Source organism: Python bivittatus, unplaced genomic scaffold (genome assembly GCF_059951505.1).
Source record: "Python bivittatus isolate LINGU-HERP-01145 unplaced genomic scaffold, Pbiv_v1 ctg000190_np1212, whole genome shotgun sequence".
Classification (NCBI taxonomy): domain Eukaryota; kingdom Metazoa; phylum Chordata; class Lepidosauria; order Squamata; family Pythonidae; genus Python; species Python bivittatus.
This window is the reverse complement of record NW_028277042.1, coordinates 13,594,602-13,613,311: the sequence shown is the minus strand read 5'-3', so window position 1 is coordinate 13,613,311 and position 18,710 is coordinate 13,594,602. Positions and strand designations below refer to the sequence as shown.

The 18,710-nt window shown below is 43.8% G+C and overlaps 1 protein-coding gene across 2 annotated transcripts in view; it reads left to right on the top strand.

Moving 5' to 3' along the window:
* Nucleotides 1-1,139: 1,139 nt before the first annotated feature.
* Nucleotides 1,140-18,710, top strand: part of VSTM2B (V-set and transmembrane domain containing 2B) — a 36,935-nt gene continuing 19,364 nt past the window's right edge. For both annotated transcript variants that reach the window (XR_015795277.1, XM_088136095.1), the window contains exons 1-5: nucleotides 1,140-1,471; nucleotides 2,271-3,122; nucleotides 4,178-4,362; nucleotides 11,880-11,909; nucleotides 17,060-17,567. Coding sequence is in view for 1 of the 2 variants with exons in the window: in XM_088136095.1 (XP_087992221.1) it covers nucleotides 3,050-3,122; nucleotides 4,178-4,362; nucleotides 11,880-11,909; nucleotides 17,060-17,567 (796 nt within the window). In the remaining variant the exon portion in view is untranslated. The remainder of the gene's footprint in view (nucleotides 1,472-2,270; nucleotides 3,123-4,177; nucleotides 4,363-11,879; nucleotides 11,910-17,059; nucleotides 17,568-18,710) is intronic.

Below are 18,710 nucleotides of genomic sequence, written 5' to 3'. Positions count from 1 at the left end.
GAGCCTGTTTTCTCCCTAACCCATCATCCCTTCCTTCTGCATTGCAAGATTTTATTTTCCTGCTATTTTGTGATGGGGAACTGTACATCTAAAAGAGTATCTTCAATGCAGTTTTAAAAAGCCCCCACCCATTTCCAGAAACTGTATGTCCAACCCAATATGTAGCAGTGACCTATCCTCTATCCCCTTGTCCCCCAAAACCACCAAATGTGCGGCTTATTTGTTAAAGAGATGGCCAGCTATGCCTGATGGATTAACTTCCAAGATCTACAGTTTTCCAGGACACAGGTAGAGTTTAAATTCCCTTCCATGTATAGAGTGAATTTGTGCAACACTCTTCAATTAGCAAGGGGATTCATCGGGTTTCTGGGTTCAAACAACATACAGAACGTTCAAGAAACTCAATATACTGGTTTGTACCACATGCTAAAATATACAGAGACACAAGAACTGATAACCAAGGTCAAACTTAACCAAGCCTGGCATATTGTGGAACTGTGACTAGAAGGAGTTTAACTGACCTCTTTCAGTATGTTGGGAAAGCAGTTTTTTTCCTCCAAATGCCAAACCCACAGTCTTGTGATGTCCTTCTTAGAAGCAACCAAGCCAGCAAAACAAGAGAGGTTGTGAGTTTTTGAGCCATTTTGGCTTGTCCTGATACAGCTACTTTCTTTCTTTCTTTCTTTCTTTCTTTCTTTCTTTCTTTCTTTCTTTCTTTCTTTCTTTCTTTCTTTCTTTCTTTCTTTCTTTCTTTCGACTGCTATAATCCCCCCCCCCCCGCTTCAAGTATCCACAGGGATTGAGCAGCAATGGGAGTGGGGAGATGGGACGAGTTAGTTATCTGGGAAAGAAGAAAAAGAGCTTCTCATCCCCCCTCCCACCTTCAGCAATTCAAGATGGGGGCACCGGGGGAGTGCCTCGTTTTCCCCTCTCCAAATTCCCTTCCTGGAGGATGGGAAAACAGAGACGCAAACACCCCTCTTCGCTCCCCCGCCCCAGCCGCAGCCCCTCATCCCAAGCCGGAAATCGATCTCGAACTGAATCAACTGGTCTTTCTCCAGTTCGCTCCCCGCTCCGCCCCGCCATCCCCCCCCCCCCCCCACCCGCGCGTCACTCACCACCGCCGCGTCTTCTCGGCCTCTAGTTCGCTTCTTCTCCTTTCCAATGCAGACTTCGAGCTAAGGGGAGGCGGGGAGGGGAAGAACTCCCCCCTCTCTCTCTGTTCCCCCCCCCTCCAGCTTTCTTGCTCCATCAGCTCCTCCAGAGGAACACCTCTCTCCTGTTTGAACCCAAGGGATTCTTGGGGACAGTTTTTTGTATTGCGGAGGGCGGGGCGGCATCTGATTGACCTCCCTGACCACCTAAATCTCCTTCCTTTCTCCCCCACCCCACTCCACCCCCGGTTCATTTTCCTCTCCTTTTAAAATCCCCACTTGGATCTCTCTGGGTCATCGATGGCTTGAAACAGCAGGTAAGAGAAAGGGAAAGTGACGGTCAGTGTGGCTGGGGGACGAGGGAGCGGGGAGGAGTTGGGTGGTCGGCTCCCATTCCGATGCAGCCAGGATCCCAGTGCGTTTGGAAGGAGGGGTTCACGCGTCGGAGGATCCCTGGAATGTAAAAGGGGGCGGGATTTGAGAGAAGGGTCTTAGCTTGAGGATACCCCCCTCCTTTTTTTTTTTTTTTTTGCTGAAACTTGAAGCACAGTTGCGCTTTGCGAGAAAAGGAGGGGATCCACCCAGAGACCACCCCGCTAGGATGTTAGCACGGATCGCTTTGGAAGGCGACTGCTTTGCAAAAAAGAAGGGGGCTTCTCTGCAGCCGACACCTCCCCCTCCTCAGCGCCTTGTTCCCCGGTCGGGGCAAGACTGCGTGAGAGGAACGTGGGAAACCGCACTTTTGGGACACTGGTTTCTCGCGGAAGGCGCTTTCCCACCGGCTATCCCCTCCTGGTTCCCCCCTTCGCGCGCCCCCCCCCCCCACCCGCCGGTTCCCTCCGGCTTCCTCTAAACCATTACGAGCAGACGAGCGGGCAGACAAGCAAACGCCTCCAAGGCGGACAATCTGGGTCTGCCTTCCCCCCCAGCTTGGATGGCGCGATGGGATGTCGGGGTGGGGGGGGGGGCGTGTCGCTTTAAAATGCAACCCTTTGATTTCAGGGAAACACAATTTAATTTTTCTCTCTCCCTCCCTCCCTCCCTCCCTCCCTCGTAACCCCACCCCCGCCGTCTCCTTTTCGGAACTGGCCGCGCCAATGCCTGGCTCAACGTCAGATGGCGAAGTTCCTCGTATAGGTTGAGCGGTGTGTTCATTTGAGAGTCGAAGAGAGGGGGTTAAAAAAGAAAAAGAAATCCAGCCCTTGGATTCCTGCGTTTAATTCGGACCCTACATCGCTAAGAAGGGGGGGGAAAAGATTTCAGATCTGACTGTGGCAGGAGGAAAGCAGACAGAAGCGGAAAAGAAGGAGGAATGTGCCTGTATCACGTATCTCCTTTGGAAAATAACCCCTTAAGAGAAAAACAGCCAAGTCTTCTCTGGTTTTCCTTAGGTCTCCCTTGAAGATACATACCCAGATGGGTCTGGGCAGGAGATTCTGGAGATTTTGTACCTTCTCTTTGGACTCCAGAAAATCCCATCCAACTCAAGGAAGTTGAAGGGGGGGGGCATTGCCACACACTTCTTTAAGGAAGGGGAGACCCCACCAGATTTATAATTCTGTTCTCAGGATCCGGGCTTCCAGACCTCATGACCATTGGATTTCCTTGGGACCACCTGGATGTGGATTTAATACGGGCTTCCAGAAGCAAAGGAGGGGGAAAAAACCACATTGTTGAGTTTGCTGGACTTGGAGTGGTCTTATTTTTTAGAAGCGGTCCCCTGTTTTGATTTGTTTTCAAATGATTATTATTTAACCTAATCCTGGACCAGTTGCCAACTCTGTCTAGAGCTACTGTTTGCCATGGGATTGAAGATTTCTTAGATTTCTGGTTCTGGTGGCCATTCCTCCAATTTTCTCTCTGTTGACTTGCACCTGAAAGGCTACATTTATGAGATGGAAAATCGAGGGCTATTCAGTGCCCTGTGTTACTTGATGCTTAATGCTCCCTTGCTGCTCATAGTACAGGGTAAGTCGCAAACTTCTAACCTTTTTTTCTCTATATAGCAAAATGAGGCAGCCAGTTGAACATTGATAGCAAGGGGAGCGGGGCTAGTGTCTGAGAACCTATCCTTCTGTATGTTGCAACAGTTCCTTTAAAAAATCAGTGCGATGTTTATTAATGCATGTGTTTTCTAAAAGCCTAATACTAAATTGCTATGCACCATTTTTAGACAGATGATCAGAGAGAGAGAGAGAAATAGGCAGAGAAATGATTCACTGTTAGGGACGTCTATGGGTTGAAATGAGCCCACATTGTTGCAAATGTAAGGTTCTGAGAATGACGGTGAAGCAAAAGGGTGCATGCAGAGAACACAGCCAAGGCTGCAGGATTGGGGGACAGCTGCACTCTGCTGCAGAGAGTCAGGATTCAGAGCTAAAAGGAGACATGGAAAATGGTGGGTAACAAGGACCACATCCCCAAAGCCACAGCTGATGAAATGTGCAAAGCTGGGCACCTGGGGAGCAGAGAAAATGAGCATCTGAATGGAGGAAGGGAGGCATTTCTGCAAACTTTTGTGCTCTCCTTAGCCACTTGTCTGACATGGATTGGTGCCGAGACTGCAGTGAACAGGAGGGAGGTGTACCTGGTATTGGGGGGGATCCCAATCTCTCATTCACACGGAGGGATGACTGGCGAACTTACTTGCTAGCGCCCATGGTGATGTGCTCTGTTCAGAATTGTAAGAATGACTTCACTAAGGTCTTCTGCGTTCAGAGGGTTTGCCTAGATAGCCTTCAGATTTCCTTTTTTTCAGTGTTTGTGATTCTTATGTCCAGGGAAACTGTTTGAGGCAGCATCTATAGTTTCTCCAAGGGTTCAGGGATGCTGAGAAACTCCTTTGTTGCAATGTTTTGCCTTGCATTTCTGATTTTAGCAAAAGAACCTAGGACCGTCCATCTCTCCTTCCTTCCTTCCTTCCTTCCTTCCTTCCTTCCTTCCTTCCTTCCTTCATTCCTTCCTTCCTTCCTTCCTTCCGCTTTGCTACCCTCTTGTTTCCTTGTAATTCTTTTTATCTTCAGCTACATTTACCGAAGTTCCTAAAGATGTGACTGTTAGGGAGGGAGATGATATTGAGATGCCTTGTGCTTTCCGGGCCAGTGGATCTGCCTCTTACTCCTTGGAAATCCAATGGTGGTACCTTAAGGAACCAGCACGAGAGCTTGCACACGAATTAGCCATCAGTGGTCCTGGCAGCAGAAGCAAGGTAATTAAAAAAATCCACCTCCCAATGATGCATTACATTCTCCCACCATTAATTAACATGATTTGCTACAGTCTGCAAGGTTGGTAGGAACAGAGAAGGAAGACTTCAAGCAGCAGTTTAGAGACATATAAGGGGAAAATTGCATTTCCAGGGTTCTTTCTATCCCAAGAGCTGATTCAGACTCACAGGTGAAGCACAGAACCTACCCAGAGGGACCATTTACACAATCATTTGCATCAGTGTTCAAAACCATTTTGGATCTGTGTCTAGTTCATATGTTTATTAGTATCTGAAGGGTCAAGGGTGATGTGCATACATTCATGAGATATCAAAGTTCAGAGACCTTATCCAGGACATGGATGACACCACATAGACTCTTGTATGCATTTGGCTGTATATTCACACATTTCTGTATATTCTGTATGCTATTGTTCCCGATAGCTAGAGATAGCTAGGGAACCATATACATGCACTGTGTTAGGAAACCAATGATTTGCATCCTTGGGTGAACTGCCTTTTCACATTGCATTTGCAATCTGTCAACCTGAGATTCATGGTTTCAGTTTTCAAAAGAGTTCTAAGAGAAGGTGAGCCGTATTCTAGCGCTCTGACCTCGATGCTTTGCAGCATCTATAGGAAAGTTTGCCACCCAGATAAAAATCACTGCAAGGTGTCTTCAGCATCCTCCCTGGTTGTCTGAACCCTCTCCAATGTAGAAGGGAAAGGAAGATGAGATAGACTGACAGCAAAATTGACCCAGCCCACTATTTAAACATCTTCTGTACTAACATGGTAAATAGGTAAGCTACTAGAGATTGAATGGGATGGCAAATATCGATCATGCTACTGACAACCAATGTCATTTCAGTGCAGTTCTGGTTAGGAGAGAGGTTGTCCAGCCATCTCGCAAACAGACACCGCATAAAGTGAGATGCAAGCAATCTGTCTCAGTGAATGTGATGCCCTCAATTAAAATTCAGTGGGACCCCACTCAGATCACTACTAAACTGAGAACAGATGGAGAATAATATGAATTCCATGCACCACAACATAAACATTGATTTCCCTCCATACTCAACTTCAGGATGGAAACATGGATTGCTTGGAACATGCTTGGAACATGATCCCATGCTGGGTACTATGTTCCAGAAAGCTGGAATTCCAAAAATTCTCATTACAGTATTGCTTCCTCCAGCATTTTTTACCTTCCTTGCTCTCTTGAAGATTTTGTACACCCTTACTAAGAAAAGTTTTAGAGAAAATGTTTTGGTGACATTTTAGTTGGTCCTACTGCCTAGTTATAGATTTCCTTGCCTTTCATCTGACCAACATGATTATCTTTGTTTTTTTATATGACATAACTACTTGGGAACAAGTTCAATCACAACTGAACATACAACAGGAGTAAGAAAAATATGATTGCAATGAACTAGGCTAGGGTGATAAGGTGGGACTGGAGACCTCCATTTGGTTACAAACAGCCCTTTGAATCATAAAAATATAATAAAAGTGAGCAGTCCCTTGATTGTGCTGATCTTCATTCATTCATAGAATGGGAATTAAATCAGTACAGTTGGAAGGGAGAGAGATACAGTAATCCAAATTGGCTTATACATTTTCCTTATTGTAGTGGTTCAAATGTTGGACTAGGACTGGAGAGATCCAGGTTCAAGTCAGACTCTCGTCCATGAAAATTCCCTGGGTGACTTAGGCCCAGCTAATATCCCTCAGCCCAACCTAACCCACACAGTTGTTGCAGGAAAAGGAGGAAGATCTACAATGTATATCACCTTTTGCTCCTGGAGGAAAGGCAGGATATAAACCTAACAAAATTAATAAATAAAAATGATTTAATAAATGTCCTGGGTCTTTTCAAGAGGATGTTGTTTCCCCAAGACAGCGATCTTTGGACCGTGAAATCAGCTGAAGTTGTAAAACAGTATAAAATTAACAGCACAAAGTTGAAGAGGAAGACCTTCAGAAATAAATAATTTCATTCAGGTTCAGCCAGTCAAGATATAAAACTAAGAACAAATTCATATATGGTGTATTCTTTCAGTAGAAAGGGTGCAGAACAAACATGTATTTTGGGCCTATCTGTAAATCAAGTAATCAAACAGAGAAGGAGCTGGTTTTCTTTCCTAAAGGGGGAGTTGCATAAATAAAGGGCTACCCCTTAAAAGATCCTGTCTCATAATCTTCCAACCAAAGATTGGTTGGAAGAGCATCTACAGGGTGTCAAAAAAGACAAAATGGTGACACAAAAAGGGGGAAGGCCTTCAATCACCAAATTGGCATGGCCCTTATCTTTACTAGTTTCACACACAGAGAGACACACACAGACACACACACACCATGGATACCTCTGCAGCCAAATTTTCCTCCTTTTTCAGGCCAAGGTATTAATTTTATCTCAAACTGTCAGTAGCGTTAAAGGTTAACAGCAGCATTTTGAACTGAGCGCAGATGTGAATAGTCACCATGGCCAATACAAAATTGTTGCCATGAAATCCAAATAATAAAGTCTGACTAAAAGGCTCTGAAAAGTAGTCATTATCTTAAAAGAAATATGCTTCTTTTTCAGAGCTTGCCTTTCTAATAGTTGTATATACAAACATCTTTAAAAGTGTGTGTGTGTGTGTGTGTGTGTGTAAAATCTTCCACCTAATTCTTTAGAGAGAACCTTTTCAGAAACAATTTTGAAAGTTCTAATCAATTGGATAGAGACAGATAGACAGACGGACTTTATTATGATCAACTGAATATTACAGCCCTTGTAACTTTATTACTCTCACTACCAAAAGGAGTCAAACTGATCTTTTGTTTGTGATGAAACCTACATAAAGTTGGCTAGTAATAATCAAATGGTGAGGCTTCAGTGAAAGACAGAGAGGGAGGGTTTTATTTTTTTTTTAAGATGATGTTTGGGTGGGGTCTCATATTGGGTGTATTTAACCACTGCTAGTGATCTGTCTACCTATTTAGCAATATCTATCTATCTATCTATCTATCTATCTATCTATCTATCTATCTATCTATCTATCTATCTATCCATCCATCCATCCATCCATCCATCCCTGTCTGCAACATTTGTATCAAAGCAGCAATTTGTGAGAATCTCATTTGCTGAGCAGTTGGTTCTCAAACTCACCCCTACATGCTGCTCTCTAGTGTCTGAAGCAGATCTTGTCTTCTTTGCAAAGTCAGTAACCAAGTCCTGTTGAAATCTTAAAACTGTATTGCTGTTAAGTGTGCATTTAGTGCTTTCTTTCTTTCTTTCTCTTTCCTTCTTTCTTTCTTTCTTTCTTTCTTTCTTTCTTTCTTTCTTTCTTTCTTTCTTTCTTTCTTTCTTTCTTTCTTTCTTTCTTCTTTCAATAAATAATGCCTCAAGGATTCGTGGATTGTTTGACAGAATAGATTTCAACATACAGATGATTCCTGCTGGATGTTGAGGGGGAGGGGTGTTTTTCCCCCATTCTAAACTCAGCTGCGACTATGTATGTCCACCCCCTGGAGACATTGCAGGAGATCTCTGCAGAGGGATGATTTATCTCTTCTCTTGACATGTGATAATTAAATGTAGTCAAAGGAAAGCAGGTGAAGTCTTCAGAGATCTTTTCCAAGCAGCATTTGGAAGCAAGGCTCTGAGTCTGGTATGGTTTCAAATGTCTGGCTTGACTTTAATGCATGTTCAGGAGTCACATCAAGGGTTGACCAAGCAAAATCACCCATTAGCTGAATGAAAACCACCAGAAGATCCACTCGTAAGAGACTGATCTATAGGTAGCCAGATAGGGATTTCTACATGGGTGGGAGGAGGGAAGTGTCAGAAAAGTAAAGATGGCTGTGAATGCACAATTGCAGCCACCATCTTGACTTTTTTCAGCCCTGCCCACATGGCTGCAGCCAAGAGCCTCCGTGGAAGGGATTTCAAAAGATCTCTGAACAAAAATATATCAATCCTTTAGATCACCCAATATTAGAATAATGGGAAGTTTTGCACCTACCCAAACCCCAAGATGCATTCAAAGGAAATGGTCACTGTTCATCTACATTGGATGAAGGAAAAAGAAAATTTGCAGAGGTGGGAATTTGTACTCATCTTTGTGACTGATATACAAATTTACCTCCCTCCCGCTGGCTCTCAGAAAATTGCACCCAGCATCCATGCCTCTGTAAAATGTCATGAGTTTACATTATTGAATATGTAAAGGCAATTGCACTTAATTTGCATAGCTCCACCCTGGAATCTATTCCTTGGTCATAGTAGAATGCGAGGATCTGGTCTTGCAAATCAAGTTGCAGCATGGAGCACTTGGCTGAGAATTCCACTCTATTCCTCTCCCCATAATCCTGCCACTCTATGCTTTCCACCTCTCTCCTACCAGACGGTCAACAATGTTTCACTGCAGTGGAGATACACAGCCCTTACTGGGCTGTTTTTTGGGTGCCTGCCATCTTCTGCAAACTTGGGGTTCCACCAGCCCTGCTAATTCCTCCCAGTTGTGCATGGTCATACTACTTTTGTCTACTTCAGCAATGGGATGGCAGCCTGAACATGAGAAATAGAGAGATTGCTATATAATGCTGCTGTATCAGCACAGGATGTAAAGTTGATGCAGGGTAGGTCAGAATGTGAATGAGTATGAATGAGTGTTTAAAATCTGAAACCCCATGCAACTACAGAGTCACAGACTGAAAGGTGATCCTCTGGAGTCTTCAACCTCCCTTGAGATTCCAGTTCTGCTTGAATTGATTTGCAAAGCATACAAGCACCCAACCACCAGCTGTTCTTTGAGTGGGATGGCATGTTAAGAGGATGGAATCGGCAAGGAAAATAACGATTCCACATTTGAGAGGCCTTCTATAGATACATGGAATATATCAAGTCAAGTCAAGCTTGATTGGATCTCTCCAGAGTCAAGTCTGACTGTGATGGGATCTCCTTTTCTATCCCAAAAACCAAGGTCCCCCAACTCTGATGGAAATCATGGGAGTTATATTCCCAACCCATCTGGAAGGCATCAGATTGGAAAAGGGTATCCTAAATGTTAAGAGCTAAAAGCAGCTACAGTATATAAAAGGATTATCGAATTAAGGTTGTATTGAACTGGGGAGGGGTACAGCTTGTTGTCCATATCTGTGGCACAGTCCAGAGGTACCTTCTTAAAGCACCAGCCATGAAGGAGAGAAGGGAGGAAAGCAATTTTTTTTTCTCTGTTGCAACTCTGGAGTGTTAGAAGCGAAGGTAGATCATATCAAGGTTCTTGCAGCATCTCAAGGGGAGAGAAAAATTGATACCCAAACCACTTAAGCATTGATCTCAGAGTTGCAGCTGCCACCTTGACCTTTTTGACCCTGCTCCTGATGAAATTGGACAAGCTAGACACTCTCAAGCCATGGTCCTGCTCCAAATTTCCACACTATTTCAAGCAGAAAACATATCATGACAGATTTCTTTTCTTGGAAAATTACAAGAAACATATAAGCTGTTTGTACTTGGGTGCTGCTGAGAACCCTTTATTTTTTTAAGAAACGCTGTCACCCACTTGCAGCCGATCAGAACTGACTTCCCTGAGAGCAATCCTATTATTCTGGGTTGACGTTGCTGTCTGCCAATACAGCTGTAGCATAGCCAGTTGTGATCAAGGAAAATCTTATGCCAAAGCGGTGGCAACGTTTTTCAGGTCAAAATGATCTCTCCAAAAGTAGGTACAACTCTATTAACTGGTGCAGAATAGCTCAATGGCAGGTATTTTTGCATAATTTCTACAGCGTTCATGCTTTTCTCATTGCAGAATCTCATTACATTGGTTCCTTTCTCCCCCCCTCCTTTAAAAAAGCAGAGACTCACACTGCTGTAGATTAAGTGTGCCCATGTTTTACAGTTTACATTTCATGGTGGATGGGTTTCGGTACTAACTTATTACTGTTTATCTCTGTGTTTGTTTAATATACTGCCCATCCCCTTAAAAGATCCCAAGGTGGTGTACAAAACTATAAATGTATAGCGTCACTGTACAATAATTTTTAAAAATCCAATAAAAGGCTCAAAGGAGAACTCATCTATCAACTGGCAACTAAAACACTTCAAGCATCAGTTCTAGGTGCCTTTTCATCTTAGGGTTGTATTACTCCACAAACTCTGTTTAATCAGGCCAGCCACTGGCCGACCTTGTCTGAACTTGGAAGCTAAGTGGGGTTGCACCTCATTAGGACTTAGATGGGAGACCACTAGGAAGTACCCAGGCTGATTGGAAAGTCGAAAAACATCCTAAAAGAAAGCTGTGGGACAATTTTCCAAGAGAGACACCTGAAAGCATCAGTATCCTCTGGATCTTGTTTCCTCTGTCAGCGTGACAAAAACAATGTTGTGACATCAACCACAGGAGTGGTGGGTGGGTGATTTCGCAACACGTGTAGAAAAGGGCCAGGTCTTGCGTTATGATACCACAATGTTACTTTCCTCAGTTTGATTCTCCTTGGCCTCTCTGTGGACCCCACTGCCTGGAAGTGTCCATGAAGTCCCCAGGAGATGAGTTTGCTTTGAAACAGGCTTTATCTTGTCATTTGACAATGGGGGAACGATTGTTCTGATCTCAGGAGGCAATTCCATAATTGAGGCATCACCACTGAGAAGGACCTATCTTGATTCACACCCTGTGGGCCAGAATCAAGATGGGACCCCAATCAGAGCTTCTGCTGGCATGTCTCAACACAACGGTTGGTTGGCATTGGAGAAAACAAGGGCATCTGAGACTGTGTGATTGAAGCCTTGTGCCTTTTTTACATGTGCCGCGTGTGACAAGGGGCGAGCCCTCAGTCACATGGTCACAACAGCCATTCTGATTTTTACCACCCCCCTGCAGCTGCTCCAAAAGGAAACACCCTTTCCAACCCTCTGCAACCATCGCTTTCGTTGTTTTGTGGTTGATGCTGATGCTGCCTTCACAGCACCGCATTTTTAAAGCTTATTTTGATGTGTGGGTACAGCATTTTAAAGAGCGTATTTTCAGTTAGTTTGACAACAGACCTGCAGGGTGGGAAAGAAAGCTAAATAATGTAACTGAGGATATAAAGACACTGAAATGATCGCGTGGTCGGAGAACTGATTTTCAAAAGCCGGTATTTGAATGCTGGTTCTTCCCCAGCTCGTGCCTCTGCAATTTCACATTCCTGTTGGAATATAAAAGAATATAATATATTCTTGCAATATAATAAAGTGACTTCTAGCTATTCTTGCCCTCAGCTGCTGATGTCTGGTAGCAAAACCATATCTACATAACAGGCATCTCCCGAAGCCAACTGTAGTTCACCCAGACCACCTACCCAGAGAGTTAGGAGTGTGTTCCCAGCCAAAATAAGGTAGTCTCCCTTAACCTTGTTACAGCACCACATCAAAGGATTCTGAGAAAATCTATCCATACCATCTTGTTGGGGAGGGAAAGAAATGTTGTTCCTGATCTTTAGAAGTCTCTCGTTTCATTTTTCTCCTCCCTTTTTTTTTCCTTTTTCAGGCAACCAATAACGATGCAACTAAGATCAGCGTAAGTATATCTCTGAATGCACGTATGTGGTTGTCTGCATGGGGAAGGGCCTATAATACTGCAGAGGGTCCCTCAGGGTCAGATTTCTATCTCCCTGGAAATGTACAAAGAGGCTCCCAAATGCAGCAGAAGTGGTTTAACATATTTAGAAAATGGATGCATTTCTATCAATTCATTGCACGCTCACTATCAGTTAACAGGGTGGTAAGGCCATTCTTAAATTAGCTAACTGCACTGCTGGTAGAGAACAGTCTATCTTTGGCACATAGATAGGTGACAGGTTTCGAAAAGTCCACCTTTCTCCTTGAGTCCTGTTGGTTTTCAGCTAGAAGAGACATAGATTTGTCTCAGTGTATCTCATCTCCTCAAATCCTTTTTAATCTCAGCCCATGATATGCTAACCCAATAGACCAGGAGGCCACATCCTCCAAGAGATGTTCTGTTGGAGGCAGGTGGGAGGTGGAGATAAGCCACTGCTGGGAGGAACCAGGGTCAAAAGAAAGCATGGATATCTTCATCCTCTCTTCCTCTCCAGCCAGCAGGAAAACGATCATTTTGCCGTAAATCTACACTAATGACTTGCAGAGAGCTTTTGAAACTGAGCCAAGGACCATATGAATTTAGGCCAAGGAGTTCATGTAGAAGTAGGGCCCCAGGCTGCCTACCTCCTGCCCTAAGGAGCAGCTTATTTATACATGCAGAGGAATGAAATACTCCCTCTTTTCTAAGCTTGTACCACTTCAAGATGCAGGTGGGAATTCTACATGCTTGGAAGAAAACTCTTGTTTTCTTCAATGGAAAAAATATCCCACCATTATTGGAGAAAAGAAGACTCCAAGGAATACATTTGGGAGAAATGTTCCCATTGTTCTGCTTGTTTTTACAAACATCCAAAGGCATTCTATTGTATGTTGATGTGTCATCTTGTATTAAAGTCTGAAGTGCATGGTTGGAGAGGTGACAGTACAGATATGGAACACCATAGAGTTAGCCTACTCCCAAAGAATGCAAGGATCTATCGTTTGGAGGGAATATGCTTAATGGATCAAACAATTCTTTTATTCTTTCTCCCTCTTTCTCACTTTCTCTCTCTCTCTCTCTCTCTCTCTCTCTTTTTTAGCATGACAGCTAAATAATTGATGTAATGCCAACTTTAAGTTTGCGGGGTGTGTCATGGTGTGGAAAATCTTCCAAACTGGTTTCATTTCTAACAAAATGATCACATACTCTTTTTTGCCTGCTGGGTGAACTAGTATGGGTTTGTCTTTGGGCTGATTGCATCTTAGACTTCAGGGGCTAATCCATCATTCACTCACCTCTGTCAAGTTCATTTAGACTATATTACAATGGAACTGTGCTTGTTGATTTGAAGCACCTTTCTGTTATATAGCCTCCTCTTTGTCCCTACTCTTAGGTGCAGTGTAGTCATGCTAGCTAAACCCTTCCAGACCCTGCTTGTGAAGTTAAGAGCTATTCAAATACAGGGATGATGATGATGATGATGATGATGATGATGATGATGATGATGATGATAAAATAATGCTCTCAAAACAGAGGTATGCAATTTTTTTCCATCTGAAGACAACACAACAGAAACTATGCAGGGTCCAGGTTTAAGTAGAGAGAAAAAGTAGATTTTATTTTATTTTACATTTATATTTCATTAAATTAAATTAACCAAGTAGAGTTCATATGTTATACATTGAACAGGCGCTAAGACCTGATGGCTGAAGTGGTCCCTTCTACCTGTGTGACACTATAATTCTGTGATTTTTCCCAAGGTATTTCATAATTTTATTTTCTTTCTTTTTTCCTTTCCTTTCTTTCTCATTAAAAATTACAAATTGGTGGCAACTTTTGGATCAGCCTGGGACCACAGTCAGAGTTGCCAGAGGTCATAGCAACCTTAAGGTCTCAGGGTGTCTGAGTTGATGTTTTCCAAACCTAGAATCTCCTGCCGTCATTCCTAGTGAGCAAAAAGAACTGAGAATTCAAAAAGTAGAAATTTTACATATCTTTAAGAACACGGGCCGATTTGAAATTAAATAACATGAAATTAGGGATAAAATCTGTGCTAGGCTTATGAACGGTGATTACTGTCTGAGGACTGAATTTCAGAAGCAGATATGTTGGCCTTCCATGCAAATGGGTCCAAAAAAGGAAAGGGAGAAAAATGAAGTTGAGAAGGTTGTATCTATTTTTGGAAGAGGATGGGAACTGTTCATGGCAACATAGTTGGGTTCAACATTAGAAGACCCAACACATCCTTCTTTCTTTCTTTCTTTCTTTCTTTCTTTCTTTCTTTCTTTCTTTCTTTCTTTCTTTCTTTCTTTCTTTTTCTCTTTCTTTCTTTCTTTCCTCTCTTTCTCTCTCTCTCTCTTTTTTTTCCCTTTTCTTTTTTCTTTTTGTGGAGGAGAAAAAGAAGAATTGTTGTGTGGGGGTTGGCTGGCTGAGATTTTTGTGAGCTTTGCAGGGGATTAAATGTGGAAACTGTGTTTGTGCTTTGATGAGGAGAAAGGAGCACTGGGTTTAGCCTAGCGAGCAGAAGCACAGAATGAGTGTCCAGATGCAATTGGATCCATTTCTTTCTGTAAAAGGATGAAGGCAGGATTAAGGAAGCCCAGCACATTGGGGTTGATATTTTGACAGGTGATATATTTTAAATGCATTGTTGCTGGAAAGGGTAATGGCTAGGATTAACAGCCTGCTGTTGACTGTAGTATAGAGATGCATTTAATTAAGGGAAGAAGGAAATGGAATTAGTAGCTGATTCTGGATGAGGGAATCAGTGCTTAGAAATATTCACTGTGGGCTGGAGAAATAGAACTGGACATAAGCAAAGACTAACAATAGTGAGACATTTCATTTGGGAGAACGGTGATTCAATTTGGAAGATGAAGAGCACCACCAAAAGGCATCATATGTTAGTTTAAAGGAGAATCAAAGAATGATTTGATTTTTCAAGTCATTGTTCTAGAAACCACATATATAGCAAAGAGCTACCCATCATGAACATTGCTTGGTTTTGGCCTAGCATGTTCTGCAAACCAGTCTTCGCAATTTTCAGATTTTGATTTGTGGCTTAAGGCAATGTGGGAATCTGATTGTCAACTGTTTCATAAATCACAGCTAAACAAGCCATGACTTAGCACAATATGTAAACCCAAAATGTAACAAAGAGAAGTAAGATTCAAGCTCCTTGAGAAACTATATCTTCTCCCTTGGAAGTCCTGATCTTTCATGTGCTAGGACTATTTATGGTCCTGTGAAGGGGAAAAAAAGAGCTTTTGCACAAGAACAGAGGATTCTCATAGAATGTATTAGAGTTTCCAACATTTCTGATACTAAAACAGATTCCGAGATTGCAAAGCTATTTGTTATAGCTTTTAATGAAATTCAGGTTAATTCTACAAAACCTTCTCTGATTTATCCATCCAGGAAGGTGGATATAGATCTTCATCCACTGAAAACCAACCTCCATGAAACCATAATTGCTTATTGTTGTCAGGAGAAGGAGGAAGAGAAGCTTTAAAATTGAGGAGCAGATATTTAATGCAGTATGAAGATGGAAATTTTAAGAACTGAAAAATCTGTAATTAAGTAGAAAGGATGGTAAAATTTTCAATCAGGTTTCTTGGAGAGACTCATACATTGAATTGGATTATATGTGCAGAATGCCAGAAAGGCTATTAGCATGACTTGTGATACACTACCAGAAGCTACCATATTTTCAAATCATGTGATTACAGGATGTGGATCAGAATGTGGATTTTGCAGAGGGATTTATCATATCACTCCATAAAATGGCTGGGAATTTGGGAATTATAGTGCCAATAAATCTAGAAGGCAAGAAGGTGGAAATAGAAGGAGGCATGCCATTGTGAAGGTATTGCGCATGTAGAAATCTACCATATTGGCAAGACTAACTTTACTCCTTCCAGCTCTTCCAGCTCTTGAGACCATACTATTATATGATTAGTAGAGCTTTGGTCCATGAAATGGACTTTGAATTGCACAACATATTGCCTGACTGCTTAATTGTCTTGCCTCATTAAATCTTCCTAAGATTTGACCGCACAGAGCAATTTATAGCTAAGAGAAAGCTATGGGAACTATATGGGGAAATAAGGTCATCTCACCCTCTCAACAACAAAAATACAATTTATACCAGGACAAATGCATTGTGGGATTAGCTTCAAAAGAACGGTGGATTCAGCCTTTGGCCAGGGGTGGGGTCACAGCATGGAAGAGGAGGAGCTAGTGACAACTTCATACAATGTGTCTCTCATGGGAGGTTCCATGACTAAAAGGCAGAGTTCTGGTTTTGCACACAGAAGGTCTAATGCTCAACACATGATAGCTTCATAAAGATACAGTGACCAATGGAAGATCAGCAGTCAGAAGACCATCAGTGTGGTTCCCTCTAGCATGCTTTGGACTCAAAGATCCATAAGCCCCAGTCAATGTCCTTGTCTATTTGCACAGTCTAAAATATCTGGAGAGCACTGGATGAGGAGGTGGGGATCATGGTTAGAAGTGTATCATGTAAGCTCATGGAATGAGTGGGCAGAAGCTGCTTTTCTCCTTCCTTCCCTTTCCTTGTTGCCCTGATGGGAGGGTGAGCTTACTTTCCACATCCTGCAGGCTTCATGAGGCTTCCTTCTGCCTCTCCATAAAAGAGGTGTTTTTATCTGCTCTCAGAACAGGAGCAGAACGTGTCTACTCCGAAGCGAATCCCCTTGAGTTCAAGCAGGGATGGGTGAGAGCACCTTTGAGCATCTGGAATGAACATCAGTGGGCCTCACTTTACTTCCCCTTGGCTTAAAGACGGAGACCCTAGAGGGGACGGAGACCCTAGAGGGGACGAGAGTTGCCTGAGACCCTCCCTCTCATTTCCTCCCTCTTCCTAACCCGTCCTTCCCAATGGGCAAGCTGAGCAGGAGAGGGGAGAAAAACCCCAAGGCTGAGATATCCCAGGGCTTTATCTCTGCCCTCATTGCCGTCCGATCGCTGCAGAGACTGCACCTTGCTTGATGCCCTTGCATTGCCGCCTCCCCCGCCCCCCAACATCCCCCTGCCCTGCCCTGCCCTGCCCTGCCCCACGGCGGGCCCGCCGCGCCTAAGTAACCTCTTCTTTCTCCCCTCTCCAGACGGTGCGCGTCCAGGGCAATGACATTTCGCACCGGCTGCGGCTGTCAGGGGTCCGGCGGCAGGACGAGGGGGTCTACGAGTGCCGGGTGTCGGACTACAGCGACGAAGACACTCAGGAGCATAAAGCTCAGGCGGTGTTGCGCGTCCTGGCGCGCTTCTCGCCTCCCGACGTGCAGGCGGCCGAGGCCGTCTCGCACATCCAGAGCAGCGGCCCGCGGAGAAGCAGCCCGCCCGGGCGAGCCACCGCCGAGCCGGGCCTGGGAGACAAGCGCCTGCTGCCAGCGCAGGGCGAAGCCGCCGCGGCCGCCGCTTCCTCCTCCCTCGCCGCCGCCGCCGCCGCCGCCTCCTCCTCTTCTTCCTCGGCGTCTTCGGCGTCCTCCGCCGCCTCTTCCTCCGCCACTTCTTCCAGCCCCGCGACTGTGGCGGCGGCGGCGGCGGCAGCAGCGGCCTCCGCAGCTTCGCCTCCACCGGGTTCGGCGACCATCCTCCCGCAGCAGCGCGAATCAGGTAGGTGGAGGCGCAGCGACACCCGACGGGCACCGGTGGAAGCGCAGGGAGCTGTCCGTGGTGCTGAGCGCCGGCTGGACTTGCTCCAGCAGTTGAGTTGGCAGGCCCACTCCTCTGCCGCTCCGTTGGATTTCTACTTTGGCTCATCTTTTGCGATGTGTAAAATCCCCCTTTGGTGGTTCAGCTGAATATTCACATTATTTTTATTTGGTGTGCACTTATATCGAAGCACAGTGGAAGACACGGTGGCGTTGCCCACAACACCAACCCTGTGAAATGGGTTAAGCTGGGAGAGAGCAACTAGCCTCAAGTCACCTGTGAGTTTTGGTGACTTTGGGTGGGCGAGCATCTGGGTCTTCTAGTCCAACACTGTAACCAGTACACACCTTGGCCCTCAACGTATTTTCAATATATTTTCCCAAAAGCCTCCCATGCAAATAGGAATCCTTTTAAAAGAATTCTCAAAGCACTTTTTCCTCCCCAGATTGCATTTTGCTAAATTTCAAATAATTTAGCCTGATGTAGAGAGAAAATGTTTAAACTAAAAAAGAAAAAATTGGGTATTGCTTCTGATAAATTGTGTTTGGGTCACGTAGAGAAATGTTATCTTTGAGGAATAATTGTTCCTTGAGGAATGAAAATGTTTCTATGTGATTGGATGGTGTTTTAAGACTTCAGGTATATTTTCAGGTGTTTCTTTCAATGATGTTCTCATGCCATGAATAGTGCCATAGAAAAGCCCTTAATTGGTCCAAGAGAGAGCTTTGTATTTCTCCCAGCTGGACAGTAGATGAACATAATACCTTAAAAGGTCAGTTGAGTACTTGCCTCACTAGGACTATAGAAACAACATAGACTCATCGTACAAAGGAAAATCTATTACAAATTATTATATGAAGCATTCCTCCAAAGCACTATATAGCATTAACCAGTAGTAGTAATAACAGCAGAGAAGCCAGTTTGTTGTCTCATAGAAGCTGTTGCAACAGTTCTATTGATTTTCAAATATCAGCAAGATCATAATTACATAATATCACTCCATCTGAATGTATGTATGTGTATGTATGTGTATTTCTCGCTCTTTCCTGCCTCCATATTATTTATTTATATTTATATATTTGGGTAATGTTATACTTTAGGCCC